The sequence below is a fragment of the Lates calcarifer genome, linkage group LG6, assembly GCF_001640805.2.
Source record: "Lates calcarifer isolate ASB-BC8 linkage group LG6, TLL_Latcal_v3, whole genome shotgun sequence".
Classification (NCBI taxonomy): domain Eukaryota; kingdom Metazoa; phylum Chordata; class Actinopteri; family Centropomidae; genus Lates; species Lates calcarifer.
The window spans coordinates 13,757,413-13,772,587 of NC_066838.1; the positions used below are offsets into that span (position 1 = coordinate 13,757,413).

General features: G+C 40.9%; 1 protein-coding gene across 1 annotated transcript in view; it reads right to left on the reverse strand.

Moving 5' to 3' along the window:
* Positions 1 to 10,122, reverse strand: part of LOC108876439 (low-density lipoprotein receptor-related protein 1-like) — an 84,326-nt gene extending 74,204 nt beyond the window's left edge. Inside the window, 1 exon segment of the mRNA XM_051071210.1 lies at positions 9,448 to 10,122. Coding sequence (XP_050927167.1) covers positions 9,448 to 9,520 — 73 coding nt within the window. The 5' untranslated portion in view covers positions 9,521 to 10,122.
* Positions 10,123 to 15,175: the final 5,053 nt, after the last annotated feature.

Consider the following 15,175-nt stretch of genomic DNA (forward strand, 5'->3'; position numbering starts at 1 on the left):
AAATAGGTAAACACGCTGAAACCTCTGCTATGTGAAGGCATTCCCTCTGTCTCTCCAGTCCCCGTGTGAAGCAGCTGGGCTGAGCCAGTTGTTCCCCGTGAGTGGGCATAAAACTGGAAATAAAACATTGTGGGTTCTAATTTTATCATCGCTTTACACACCAGCATGAAATGACCGCAGAGGGGAGAACCTCTGAGCCTAATTGGAGGTTGTGGCTGAGGAGGGGTTAGAGACTGGGGGAAATACTGGCAGCCTTCCCCCTCAGCAGTCCTCTTTCAAAGCCCACTTAAAATATCTCAAACAGAGATGTGAATTGTTAATTCAGTCCACAAAGTTGCTTTTTTCCCCAAAAGTTGCTGCCAAAATGCTGACAATTTTTGGAGGGCCCAAATCGGACTGGGATGTTAAACCATTTGAGTCCACTTTACCTACAAAAGGCAATGAAGAAGGCCTTTATTCAGTCTCCTGGGATTGGCCCAACAGCAAACACCAATCCCATTGAATCAAGGTACATACTCCACTTACAGGAACAGTGTGTTTGCCTCCAACAGAGTTCCCTCCTGATAATGCCATCCCAACTAAAGCGTTTCCTGCCACAGCTGAATAGCAACTTGATCACACTTCTGTGACTAAATGGTAGGAAATCCCACAGTATTCAAATATTCTAACCACAAAACAAGAGGATTATTATATTTAACAAAATAACCTCACCTTCTGTAGCTCATGATTTTTAAAACTAAGATCAGTGTGGTATACTAAAAAACTGTCCCTCTGCATTAGGATAACCCGATGAAAACATCCATCCTATGGGTATCTACTAGAGCAAATATAATTCTAATTAGAGACGAAAATGAGAAAACTAGCTTTCATGGTCTTAGTTGAAACCCTCAAGAGTCTTGAATTTCACACCATTATTCACTAAGGGCAACTTTGGAAGGTCTACAGGAAACAGAGTTTCTATTTCTGAAGAGAAATTACAACATGTATAAATGTCTTTGTTTGGCTGGTTTAAAAAAAGAAATACGATGTTTTCAAAAACAGCTGTCATCCACAAAAACCACAATGCCCATCTCTGTCGCACTGATGTAGTTACAATATGTTTCACTGACAGAGAGTTTCATTTAAAATATCTTTATGGGAAAGTGATATAGTAAAGGCATTAAATATGAATGCTGTGAAAGTCCTTGAGGCGACTGTGAGCCCAAAAGCGCCTGAAGGCTAGTAATTTGTGGAAATGTCCTGCATATTTGTCCAACAGACACAGGATTAGTGTTTCTACTCAACTATTTAATTCTCTACACTCAACTAATCATCAAATTAAAGTTTTTTCAATGGATTTCAAGCTCTCACTTGGAGACGGAGAAACATTATCTAGTTATCTTGTGAAATCTTGCTGTTTTACTGACGAAAAGAGATCCATTATGGGGTTTTCTCTGCATATTAAATGCTGAAATGTAGCTCTATGTGCAGTGAGTTCCAGAGAACTGAATATATGTTTTTATTGCTATATTTTACTTGCTATAATTCAACAAGTGCACCTGCTCATTCCAGATGGTCCTTGGGGAGAAAAGAGGGCTAAGCATGACTGTGTAAGCGAAGCTTAACTGACTTCTCCACGGTTTTGTCACTAAAAGTCACTGAACAAATGTTTAAATCCTGAGTTGACATACACAGTACGCTATAAATCACTGAATTACTTCCTGGTAGGTGGATGCTCTGGCTCCAATCGGCTGACATGGTCTGACTTGGAGCATACTGCCGCCTGTATGGAGCACTGTATTTCCTTATGCAGGGCCACTGGAGCTCTACGCTGTGTAAACAGTGCACACTGAACTGCCCCTAAGCGCTGTGCATGGCAGAAAGCATTAAACACGAGCGAGTGAGCAAATGCATAAACGTACACAGAGCCTGGCTCTTATAGAAATGTCCCATTTGAGTGCCTAATAAAAGGGAACAAAGTACTTTCGAGGCCATCCTTTCATCTGCAAGAGGGAATTTAAGGTGTTATTCTGTTTTTATGTAATCCAAAAATTTTGCAAACAATCTCAAAAAGGACTTGGGATGGAACAGGATGGGATGGTGAGTAAAATGGTGTTGTGGCACCAATACAGCAGCCAAGGGATGCTGGCCTGACACCATCACCAGCTGGGACTCAACACTGACCACCCCCCTCCTCCGGCAGATCTGTCTCCCTCACTATGGCCATCCGTGCTCCACAAATCAACTCCAGATCCATGCAGCACATTCCAGCACCTTCTAATTGATTTCACGTGTATAGCTGTGCCTCAAAAAGACAATCTGTTGCAGGCGAACAGCTAGATTTGAAAGAAACTGAAAGGCTTTGCTTTTGAATTCAGGGGGAATGTACTTGTCGCTGGAATGTCTTTGCTGCAAGACTGACAGCGAGAGCCTATACAAAGTTAAAGAATGGATTGACTTCATGCTGTACGTGATTTAAAAACTTCTACATGCCTGTCACATGTATTGCAAGTTTGCTTTAATTAAAAACACCACGAGGATAATGACTGTCATCCAAATGCATACAGAACACAAACTTAAAAAGAAGGTTTGACAAATAAACTGATACATGACATTTACTTTTGTTTAACAAGCACGACTCCAACACTGAGCACATGTTAGTATTCAACCAACCCAGCGCCCTTGTGGATAATTTTTGGGCTGAGCAATAGAGCATGGATTCTATTAAATGCTGTTAAAAGATAACAGTATGAATGGGGATGTGAAATAACTTGAATGAATGAATAAATAAATGGGACTCTGGGTCGTGATGGTCTTGTACTGGATACAATGGCAGTGGCAGGAGAAAGTGGGAATGAAACCAGGACTGTTTCTCATCAACCAGCACTTCTCCCCTTTCTGGTCCTCCATTGTGAAACTTAGGGTCTTCCCAAGTGTTTTGCAGAGTGAGGGGGGAAAAAAAGCAAACAGACTACAGTATGTAATTAGACCCCTGAGGTCAAGTTTGAAGTGATTTCTCTGTGCTCGGTTTAGCAGGATTTCAAAGCAAGAATCCATGCATTATTAGTAAAATTAAAACCAAACAAAGGCCACAGGGAAGAGAGTGGGGGCAGAGGGAAGTCATTACGCCTTAATTTTTGTGCTGCATTAATTATTCAGATGGAAGACAACTCTTTTATATGTAAAACATGGTATGTTATTGTATAAGAGCCTAGAAAATGCAGGACACTCCCATGTGTAAGAATATAGTGTGTGTCTATCTAATATAAGCTGAAACCACTGAATCAACTTCTTCACTGGTGACACTGTGCAGTGCCCATCCAGTGGAAACAACCACTTAGCTTTGTGTCAAGCTACAGCCGAGCCACTGGAGCACTTTACCCAGCTCACAGTGCACATACAATGTCCATAGGCTATTCAAGCTCTAATCCCGCAACAGCTACTTTCAAAGGAGGCTGAACATGCATAAACAACAGAGGACTGAGTTTGCGTTAGTATCTGCTCTTGTGCCTGAGAGCCTTGTTTTTGTGTCATCGCACAACAAAAGAGCGCAGCTTTGACCTCCGAGGTAACCTGATGAGGCTCGGCAGGACGTCACAGGCCAGAGCAGTAAAATGCGACGCAGTAAAAGACATACACTGACTGAGTGTGATTGATAGACCAGGAGATAAATGCAAATAGGCTCACGGCACTGCCAAAGATGAGTTCTTCTACACACACCCTGTAGTCTCCGCATAACACAGCTCTATGCACCCACGGAGGAAAAATCAACCCAGATTCAGCTGTTACAAAAACAGAATACAGGAACCACAAAATGAAGGCTGGACCACATAAACTGAGGCATTCACAGCAACTGAGATGACTGTAAATCCTGGCTTGCCTCTGTCCCTCAGTTACCTCTTTACTTGAGTTGAAGGATGAAATGTTTCAGTGATTTAATGTGAGTGGATCTCTATGAATCCCTCATTAGACCCAGTCTAAGGGAGACAGGAGGGAGTAATGTTCCTGGCTCAATAATAAGGAATGACTCATAAACAATGCACAAATGAGCTGTCATCCACTTCACATCTTAACAGATGACCTCTTTGTTCAGTGGTGAGAAATCCCAAAACTTTATCTTGTGCAATACATAAAAGGTCTTAATGTTTTGTGAATGTTTTTTAGATGTTATGAAAATGAGGGTGGGTACAATAATGCCAGCATAGATGATGCAACTGTCCCGAAGGCCAGGGCTTTTTTTGTAGTAAAGTTTGAATGCACAAAGAATAACTGTCCTACAGAAGAGCAGAATAACACTGCTTTTGGCTGTTTAGTTTACTTTTACATGAAGCTTTGGACCTTGGCAAGCACAGTTAAAGTCAAATACAACACACACCCTGCAATCTTGATAGCATTGTTGAGGACCACAGAGTACGTCCAGCTGGTTGCTGGCCACATGCAGCAGAGTTTTAAGTTGATAACAGAATCAGACAAGGAAAAACTCACAGGTTCCCAAAAGCTATTAATAACAGTCTCCAAACTAAAGTCAGTGTGATTTTTATGTTTAAAATATAAACACACGAGGCTTAAGAGAGTCAACTTGAAATTAGTGCTATTTCTGTTTTCCTGCAGTGTCTTGACATTTGTTTTTTCTGACCGACAAAACTGACTTCTATAAGAGTGCAAAGGAAATGTATTGTAGATAGAGTATGAATTTAAGAGTTATTGCACCAATGTAAGTAGTGGTGGTCCATGAACAACCTTTTATGGGATGCATTAAGTTTATATCATTACAGCAGTATTGTAGAGCTATGATATGACTAATTTTCTGGAAAACCAATTGAGAGATTGTTAATAGATAGAATAAAGAGTCGGATTTTGGCTAAACTCAAAAAATACTCCATCGCATTTGTGCAAAATATCACAGAAAAATCTAAAAATTCCCATGAGGTAGATTGGTGTTGTTCACAATGGTCTATTCCATCCAGAGATATTAAAGAGGTATCTGCCACCATACAACCAATCTAGCAAAATCTGTTACAAATTCATATCATCTCACAGTAGCGCCATATGACCCCAATGCACTAGAAGTAGTAGACAAGCACAACAAAAAGTACCATAATAAATAAATTAACTATGGCCATATCTTTGCCATGACAAAGGCAGCATAAATGTTTGTTATATGTACAACCACAATGCAATGACTGAGAGCCTTGGCTGTGACCCTGATGAAAGTAAACAGCTTTGATACACTGCAGCAGTCCATGAAATTGGAATCTTATCTCCATATATCAGATCCTCCACTCTGACCATGTGTGAAAGAAACCAGGGGTCCCTGCGATCAAATCGATTCTCCAGTCAAGCGCAGAACCAGAGCAACATCAGCAACATCTGAGGCATACATGGGCGTGAGTAGTTAAGGCCAACAGGGCCGATGCCATGGGGAGAAGCAGCTCAAAATCTCTAGAAACTGACAAACTGGGTGGTCAGCTCAAGGCATCAGGTGAGGAGTCGCAAAGCCAGTATTCTCACAGCTGTGCCAGGTGTCAGGCAAACATTGCAACCCTTTGTAACATTTGAACAAGTCTGCGTACTCTTTTTATGAAGTACATAGAAGAACAGATCTATTTCTCATGTTCAGAACTATAAATGTGCTTTGTTCATGTGTGGCATGAACAAAAAATAATTTCTAGGAGACATCATTCTATTACAGCAGAAATGCATAGACATAGCCTGATTTAATCACCTACAAAAATCCAATGAATCTTGCAGAGCTGCATTAACACACACCCACACTCCCTATTTTGTTAAAGAAGCCGTTCTGTTCCTTTTTTGGGTCTTAAAAGCTAAACAGGGTAAACAGTGATGTAGCTAGCAGAAAACACCAATTACAGTACACCCCTGCAATTCACAATCAACAAATACTCTTTCATCTGCGGTCTCACGCCTTCAGTACATAGGCAACACTGAAGACATTTATGCTTTATGCTTTTACCTTCTAGTCACAGTTGATTGCAATGCAGCTCAGGAAGTGCAGGGATAAAAAGGGGATCTTTTCTGCAGCTACGGTCAAGAATCCCACTGTCTGCTATTATCATTTCACAAATATTTTCACTATAGTTGAGACCTAAATGCAAAACACCTGCACACAAGCTTGACGTCAAATTTTACCAGAGCCAGAGAATGTATCAAAATTGGACACTTGGCTGTATTTCACTCAGAATATTTTATGCTTTTTTATCCTATGTTTCTTTGTGAGAAGACTCTGAATGGCAGAAAAATCATTCTGGGGATTATCTGCGTTACCTGATAAGAGCGCAGTCAACAGACAGCCTCAGGTGTACAGAGTTACAATAACCACTCCCCAGTGACCTCCGCTTGGAAGAGCTGCAGAGAGCAATCCAAGTTCTATTATCTGTTGAATTTGTATGAGGGATGCTGAATTTTTCCAGCAGATGTTTCCAGTGACAGTTCTGAGGAAAAGGTATAGCCAGGTCCCAATAAAAATGGTCAGGCAAACAGAGTGTAGGCTCCTAAGGAATTCAACCTCTTTAGCCTCTGACCCACATTTACACTTTACACCAACAGGATTGTTCTGCCTCTAAAGGTTGTTGAGACTCTATACATGACTCGGCAGTCATAAAGATATCCAACATAGTAGTCTTGATCAAAATATTCCAAACAGAAAGTAAACATGAAGTGTTTCGTTTCAGGTGGTACCATATTGCTGCACAATGTGCACTATATAATTCACAACTGCAAATAAATCAATACTGTATAATATGATGCACAATAAAATGACATAGCTGAAACAATAAGGCATTATATTTACTGTGATGTCAAGTCCAGTTGAAATGATTATTTGAATAATTGTTTGGTTGATCGTCAGATAATTAATCAGAAACTTTTTGAGTAGGTTTCAACTAACAATTATCTTCATTGTTGATTAATCGATAGAATTCTGAAATGTCAGAAAATGATGAAAAAAGCAAAATCACAATTTCCCACACCCCAAGCTGTCATCTTCACTTTACTCATTTTGTCCAAAGTCCAAAACCCACAGATATCAGTTTACTATGATGAATGTCAAATACAGCAAAGAAAGGCAGCACATCCTCACAATTACGAAGCTGGAACTTTAAAGTGTTAAAGCATTTTTCATTTTAAAAAAATACTAAAACAACTAATCAATTATCAAAATAGTTGCCTGTTTATTTTCTGACTACTTACCAAATAATCTACTGATCAATCTTATCTAAAGCTCTCAGTATCTCAAATGTCAGTATCTTATGTGTTACTTTGTCCTATCTTTTACCAGAAGCTGAATTTCTTTGGGTTTTGGATTGTTGGTTGGACAAAACAAGAAATGGGAATAAATCATTTTGGGCATCATTGTGTGCAGCACTTTTTCTTGCACTTTGTAGACCAAACAATTGATGCCAAATGGATCTGCTGATTAATCAACAATGAAAATAATTGTTACCTACGTCCCAAATGTCAACAATCATCAGTTCAAACTGTATTTGTTTCGTCATACCCCCTCATGTAGCCATGGATTAACTAGGACTACTAGGGTGTTGTGCAGTACTGGGCTGGGGTTTGTCAGGCTAAGGGATGACACCTTTAAGTGCCACAATAATAAACTCTAACCAGCAACAAAGATCAATAACAAACAAAGAGGTCTGTCCAATGTTTAACTGTTAACTGTGGCCTTCTGACCCTCCTGCCACTAATCCTTCCCCATTCATAAATTCATGCTGTGGCCCAGTGGTGATCCAGACAAATCCAGACCAAGTGGCTGGCCTTAGGGGGTTGTCTCCACTCACTTTCTACACTTTCAGACCAACGCTGCTCCAAAGAGAGGCTGGTTCAATCAACTGTTAATAATGACACAACACACATATCATTTCCATCCCTGACTCCCTGTGATGTAACTCTGTGTCAGTTTCCGAGAGTGTCCAACACTGATTCTCCAAGTTTATTTCGCTTCACCCGCCCTCAACCCCCAGCTCTTCAGCTGCCCCCCCCCCTCCCGCCCTTTTTGCAGTCACATCTAAGTTGGATTAATGGTTTCCCTGTGTCCAGATGTTACATACTGATGGGAGGAGGAGGGAGGAGCTTGCAGACTCATGTAACCTTAGCTATATAGCTTTTACTCTGAACGGCCTCCATCAAAATCTGATGTAGCTTATATAAGATCTTCCAAGGCAAAGAGGGGCAGAGGCAAATTTTGTAAAGACATAAACAGTAGTAGCTGGCTTTAGTGGCAAAATTAAAGCCAGCTAATTTTTTATGTCTTGCTACCTCAAAGTAAACATGAAGTAAAGGAGTGACATTAACTGTTTGACTCATATTACCAACATTTATCCATAAGGCTGTCAGGTCAGACCTGGATGGGACAGAGGACATCAATACTGGAGCATGGCATCTTTAAATAGCGTTTTACAGCCACAAAATATTATGGATGACTTACAATAGACTCCAGACTATGATATGTGCTATTTTGTTCCTTCATGTCTCTCTTCAAGTGCTCAAGAAAGAAAAAACAAGCTTTTAGCTCAACAGGTCTGCAATGCATTGTCACAAGAGCAATGGTGCATTTAATATCTCATTATCACTATCAAGGATTCGGGAGTATTAAGAAGCTCCGGGGACGTTAAGAGGATAACTGCACGACTATTCATTTCACTATCAGACGGTACCTGGCTGTCACTAATAAAACTGTGATTTCCCAGGCAGCTACTGACGCTACACGTCGGGACAAGCCGCGCCATTAAGATTATACCTTTACGAGCAAACACAACTGTTGTTTTCATATGCGCCAAGTAACTGAAAACAAACATGAAAGCTGATCTGACCGATGGCTCCCACAGGTTTGATAGGGAACTCGGGAGGTGCTGCTCCGATTTTGTGACTAAATAAAGAGAGAAAACAGCACGTTTTGGGGTTTGAATGGTAGCTATCAGCTGTCGCCACACAGAGAAAAATATACATGAGGGATTGTATTTTTCTAAGGAAAATGGAGAAGGGGGATATAGCCATTTTGTCGCAGTCAGTCAGTCAGAAATGATGTCGTTCTGAGGAAATGGGTCGTTCATGCAAGTGTAGCGATAGCCTTTTACCTGCTGAATATTCCAACTGTGAATAACCTCAGTGTCTGCCATCCTTGCAGGCAGGCAGGCCCGTTCTGGCTGCTCAGACAGGAGCACTGCTAAAATTGCAGACAGATATCTTTTTTTAGGCCACTGCTTATTTGTGCGGTACTTTCTCTGATGAAAGGCTTTTTCCTAATTTATTGATCTCTCTCCCTCTCTGAGGAGGAGACTGCTGTGGCACACATGAACACAACCTATTTTGCGGTGTTGGCTCCAACTCTAGTGAACACAGGCCTGTGCAGAGATGCTTTGAAGGAAGGGGGGGGAGAGAGAGAAAAAAGTGGTCATGCTTTCTCGAGTATCACAATGCAAGATAACACAACAGGCTTCTTACCTACGGTTGCACCGTTAGGAGATACGATCTCCAAGTAGAGTATAAATCCCAAGTAGAACAACCTCATCGCCATCTCCTGAGCAATGCCCGATGGCACCGCTGTTAGAAAGGAATAGAGGAAAAGTTGGCTGGGTTTCTGAGAAAAAAAAAAAAAAAAAAAAAAAAAAAAGGAACAGCCCGATCAACCACCTCACCCGAACCCCCTCAGTGGTCCGGGTGCGATTGTCCGTTCAGTTGCACCCTCAGCCCCGCACGGTGGCCGCTTCACACGGGCTTCTAGAATAAAAAAGGGAGACTTGCTACAGCCCGGCGAGGCTACAGGCAATGCAGCAGCACAGTCATGTATGTTTCTAATTGATTATCAGCATTCAAACATGATGCACAGCGTAACCTCTGTCTCTATCTCTCCCTCTCTCAGTGTGTGTCTGCTGTGCTGGGGTCTCTGTTTCACCACCACACCATGCCACTAGAATCGTCCACTCGTACAGAAGCCCCCCCCCTGCAGACGCCGGCTCCGTTCAGCTCATTCCGTGCCAAACTAAAAAGGAAAAATTAAAAAGTAAAAGCGTTTTTTCTCGCTCGGAGCGCCAATGTCTCCCCGTGCTTGTGGCTGCATGAGTGGATGGTGGGTGAATCTCTCAAGCTCCAGCACTGTGGACGAGCCCGTGACGTAACGCTCGACTCCTCACAAAAATGGGATAACTGAGCGGCGACCCCCGTCTGCGCATGCTCCAACACACCTCCTTTTCTCCTATTTCACGCTCCTTTTCATCAACCGTGGAGGTGGGAGAGGAGAGAGGCGGCGCTGCTGCTGCAACTGGCGCTCTAGGATCAGCCATGTTGGCTCAATATTTCAGAATTCTTTTTTTTTTCTCGCGACAAAAGTGATAATGTGATAAGTAATGATTATAAAGCAAACAGGTAATTAAACAGCTGTTAAACACTGACACGGCTGCTTCACTGTCTCGGCTGGATTAACTTCCTCAGGAGGCCGGGGGTAAAAAAAAAAATTTGCCCCCATTGACCCAAACTGTACATGTCAGTTTCATTAGTTCCACACGATCTCACAAACCAACCAGCACTCTAGAGCTGAAATGACTGGTTGATTAATTGATGAGTCGATTGGAATTCAGGGAATTTAAAACAATTTGGATAATTAATAAGTAATTTAGAGGGAAATAATTGGTATCAAATTCTTAAATGTGAATATTTGCTGGTTTCTAAATTTTTATCACTATCATTTTTCATTTCTATACTGAACAATCAAGTGTTGGATGGAACACTATGACCATAAACAAGGTTTTCTGTGTGTTAATTACTTGACACAGAAAAACTGAAGCAATTTGAGAAAACCCATTTTCAACACAAACATTAACAAATGAGCACAATATAAACTAAAACAATTTAGATCATTACACCAAAGTTCTCAGTACAAGAATTCAAGATGGAGGATTCATCAGCTGATGCCGTGTTTCACTGGGTCAGTTTTCTAATAAATCTGAAATTAATCCAATTACATGATTCAGCAATGGGTAAACCTGGGGCTTTTTGGCCCCTGAAGGTCTAGGGTTCCTGAGCAATTGCCCACTTTGCTGGGTTGGTAATCCAGACTTGTTCACAATTGCTTAACATGATGATCAATTGCCATTGTTTTTTTAAAAATTATTATGCTCATAAGTTGCACCTAGTTAATAAGATGGATAAGCATGCAGTGAGACAGTTGAAGTGTTGTATGTGAAGCCTACATTGTGGAGGCCTCCCAACCGCTGCATTCTTCACTAAATCACGCCCCCTAGTGGCAAATGAAAATGGGTAAGATTGTTATGAAATGGACATGGTTTTTGGATATCCAAGCATTTACAATGGTACAATAGTCTTCCCTACCACAATGGGATGTAACTAATCACACAAAGTAATTCTACTGACTGGCTGCCAAAACTACAGACAAAAATCTGGAGCCCCCCCCCCATATTACACAAATAATTACTTCAGTCAAATGTAGAGATGTAGAGAGGTTTTGAGAGGTTTGAAAAGGTGGATTGTATATGAGCATTATGCACTATTTTAGGTATAAAAAAAATATCCATATGCATAACCGAAATGGAAATGTTAACAAAGATAATCGTCCCTTACAGGAATACATTGGCAGCCTCTAAAATCTTAAGAAATGTGTGCATCCTCAATGAAAATGCCTTTTAAAAAGTCTTCCACAAGAAAAGTTTAAATTTAGTAATGTAAGTATTTTTAGCTTTGAACAAAAATAGTGTAATCTTTGTGAGATTGTTCTTTTGACTTGTGAATATATGACTGGGTATTTTCATAAACCATCTGAACCTGCAGGGGGCACTGAATACTTACATTACAGAGAGACATGAAGCCTGTAACTCATTTTACTAACATAACAAAAAGAACCCAACAATTTGATGTAATATTTGGTAAATGTTACATGGCACACCCTCTGAGAAAGCTCTGATCAAAAAGTCATTTGTTTAAAAACAGAACACGAGAGGATCTCTGCCCCACACCGCAGATGTTTTGTAACTGAAATGCTCTTAATGACACTTTCTGCAAAACTATGATGTTAATGTAGCGTGTGTGCCCCCTTTTCCTGCTGGCATCTTTTATACGAAAAACAACAGGTGTGTGTTTCGCACTACACAAACTGACAGTAACCTCACTGCTGCTGGTGTTAAGAATAAGCGTGCCTTTCAGGGGGTTTCAGCTTACAAATGTTTACTCAGAGCCTGAATCACAGGGGGGAATGTGAAGTATGTGAAGAATCTGTGAAAAACATGCCTGGATATTTGTTGAATCCAAGCATATTTTCATTCTGGGAATCAGAATACAAACTAGAAATGCAAAAGTTGGGAAAATAGTTGGAGTAGTTTTAAATGTTTTTTTGCGGCTAAACTATAATTCCATGTATTTCAACAATGCTCCTTTTCAAGTTCTCTGGAAAACGGTGATGTTGATGTTACCAAATTTGTTTGCTTTTTATTTACATTTCTGCCTATCCTGTTTGTCAACTCGCCGAATCAACATGATTGCTGGTGTCACCTCAACCTGAGAATGCCCCCTTCATGGGGAGGAGGGTTGAGCATTGTCATCCAGGAGAGACAGACGCCAGCATGCTGTGTGGGAGACAGCTTGAAAGAGTGCCAGCATAAACACTCCCAGACCACATGTTCTCCCAGGGCAGAGGGGCTGGCCTCTCTCCAGGCACATCTGCACACAATCCCTCAGCTTTTAGCGAGCCTGCCAAGGAGACAGAGCGGGGCAAAGGAAGGAGGGGAAAGTGGGAGAGAAGCGTTCCCAGACAGGGAGAACCTGCTCCTTCTTTGAGAATCATGTCGGTGATGAAAGTGATGACATCTGAGAGAAACAATGAAGAGCAGAACGCAGGGGGAGGATCACAAGAATCTACCACCTGTCAGCAAAGTTAACGAAAAAGCCTGTGTGCGAAGGCCGACCACCATCTTTGCAACTGTACATCTGTATCACACCACTAGATTCACATGCCAAGGTCTGCCTGGCTACAGTCATTAACTAACCTGCCCATATCCTTGAGAGAAGATGGATTACTGCATAAATCAAGCTGCTGACTCTCACACAGCCACAATCTGCATCTATAGCTGCCTCTGGATGCATGCCTGAAATGTCTCAACAGATTTCACTCCAGTGCACTCATTCAAAAATAATAACCATTAACATATAATGCCTAAATGTAAATATAAATGCACTCCTATCTGTTCCTCACATCTCCCCTAACAGCTTTTCATGGGTGCTGCCCCTCGGTTTGCTCGTAAAGTGTGGCTTTGTGCATGTTTTTCACAGAGAGGTAATTACTGAGCAAGCTATGCTGACAACACCTGAGGAATGTGGAGCATGCACCAGCAGTTTGTGTTCTCCTAACCCCACCCCCCACCCCCATCTGCAGCCCCTCCTCCCATACAACCCACCAGTAAGAGTCCTGCTCCAACACTAAGTTCACCATGACATTTTTCACTGGATTCTCAGATTTGTAGATATGCAGGTGTTATTTTATGTGATGCTCTGGTTGTTCTGCCAGGAAACACAATTCAGCTGTAGATTATACTAGATTAAAGTGTTTGATAAACAAAATTCTATTGTAGTATACAGTTACAATCACATCAGATTTTTTCTTGTCTGTCCCTTAGTGGAGGAAACCCTATCCAAAAACCCACAGCTCCCAACAGGTCCCACTATTCCCGTCACTGGTGAATTTGCAGTGTGTGTTGGCTGGCTCGGGCCCTCTGCTGACTGAATCACTCCCCAAACTGTCCTTGAGCTCTGTGGAACTCACAGCCCATCTGGCTGAACACTTGCACACGCATATCAAAACATTGCATAGATCGAAACAGGGGAGTGAACGACTCTGGGTGACCTAATTGTGGTTTGAAAACTGAACGGTCCAGTAGGGGTGGGGGGGGTGGGCATCAATATCTAGCTGGCAAGAATGATGGCAACACAGAATAATGTTATTTTTATGCAAATGCAGCCAATGCATCAAGTTTTGACATTGTGTGCATATGTGTGTGTGGGAGAGAGAGAGAGAGAGATAGAGATTATGAATTCATCTTGGCCTCTCCCGTCTGTCTGACTAGACCGTCATGATGAAATCAGGATGAAATCCCTTGTGCATGTAGATCAACACAAGTATATAGGCCTGTCTTTCTGTGACGCTGAATTTTGCAGATGTAGATGTATTATGTAAATGCTATGGATTGAAAAAAACACACTGTATGGCTGAGTGAACAATTGCATATGTTTTCTACATACTTGTGGGCTAATCAGTCAGGGTGCGCAAGACAGAGCAAAAGTGCCAGGGGATTTTAGCTGCCAAGCAACTTCTGTTGATACAAACACTTTTTTTTGTTCATATGAAAAAAAAAAAAAACACACATCTAAAAGCATGACATACAGACAGCTATCTTATTTATCAGGAGTTACTGTTAAATTTGGATCATATCCAAGAACATGAAGCGTGGTATTATTATTCCACTTATATCACACTCTGACCATATTTCCAGGGAAGTATTACTTTTCACTAACAATAGTTGTATTGTCCTCATACAGATTCATTTACTAATGTACACTATTACTGCAAAAGTAACACAATGTAATAAATGTAACTATTGTCTCTTATTGAAGTTAGCACAGCAAAGACAAAATGCCTTGGTTTTCTGATGATTAGATTACAATGACAGATATCAGCCCAACTTAAATGTACTGATGGATTCCTCTGTGATCACATACATAAGTGTTTAGAACATTTAATTTGCCTATTTATCTATTAATTTATCCTTTATTTAATGGCAGCAATCTGTCTCATAAAGCTTCCCTGTTATTCCGTAAGTAATGGTTAGCCAACCTTAAACAACTATGGATAAATGTCATTTGTTTAGTGCGCCATGATGGTCTACATACTGTTTCAAAGCTTTCCCACCCTCAGGGGTTACATCTGCTTTGTTTAACAAAGTGGTCTCAATGTAAAGGAGAATAACAGTGCAAGCTGCAGTCAGATAATCAGATCTTTAATCATTCCTCGTTTTGTCTGTAAAATAGTAAGTATATGAGTATTCATTTAAGAATTTATATAAGTATTTCTGTGCCATATTTAACCAATAACTGATGTTACAATTAACAAAAGTGGTCAAGATTAGAAGATATAGATGTGACGTTAGAGTTACTAGTGTAAAATGATTTG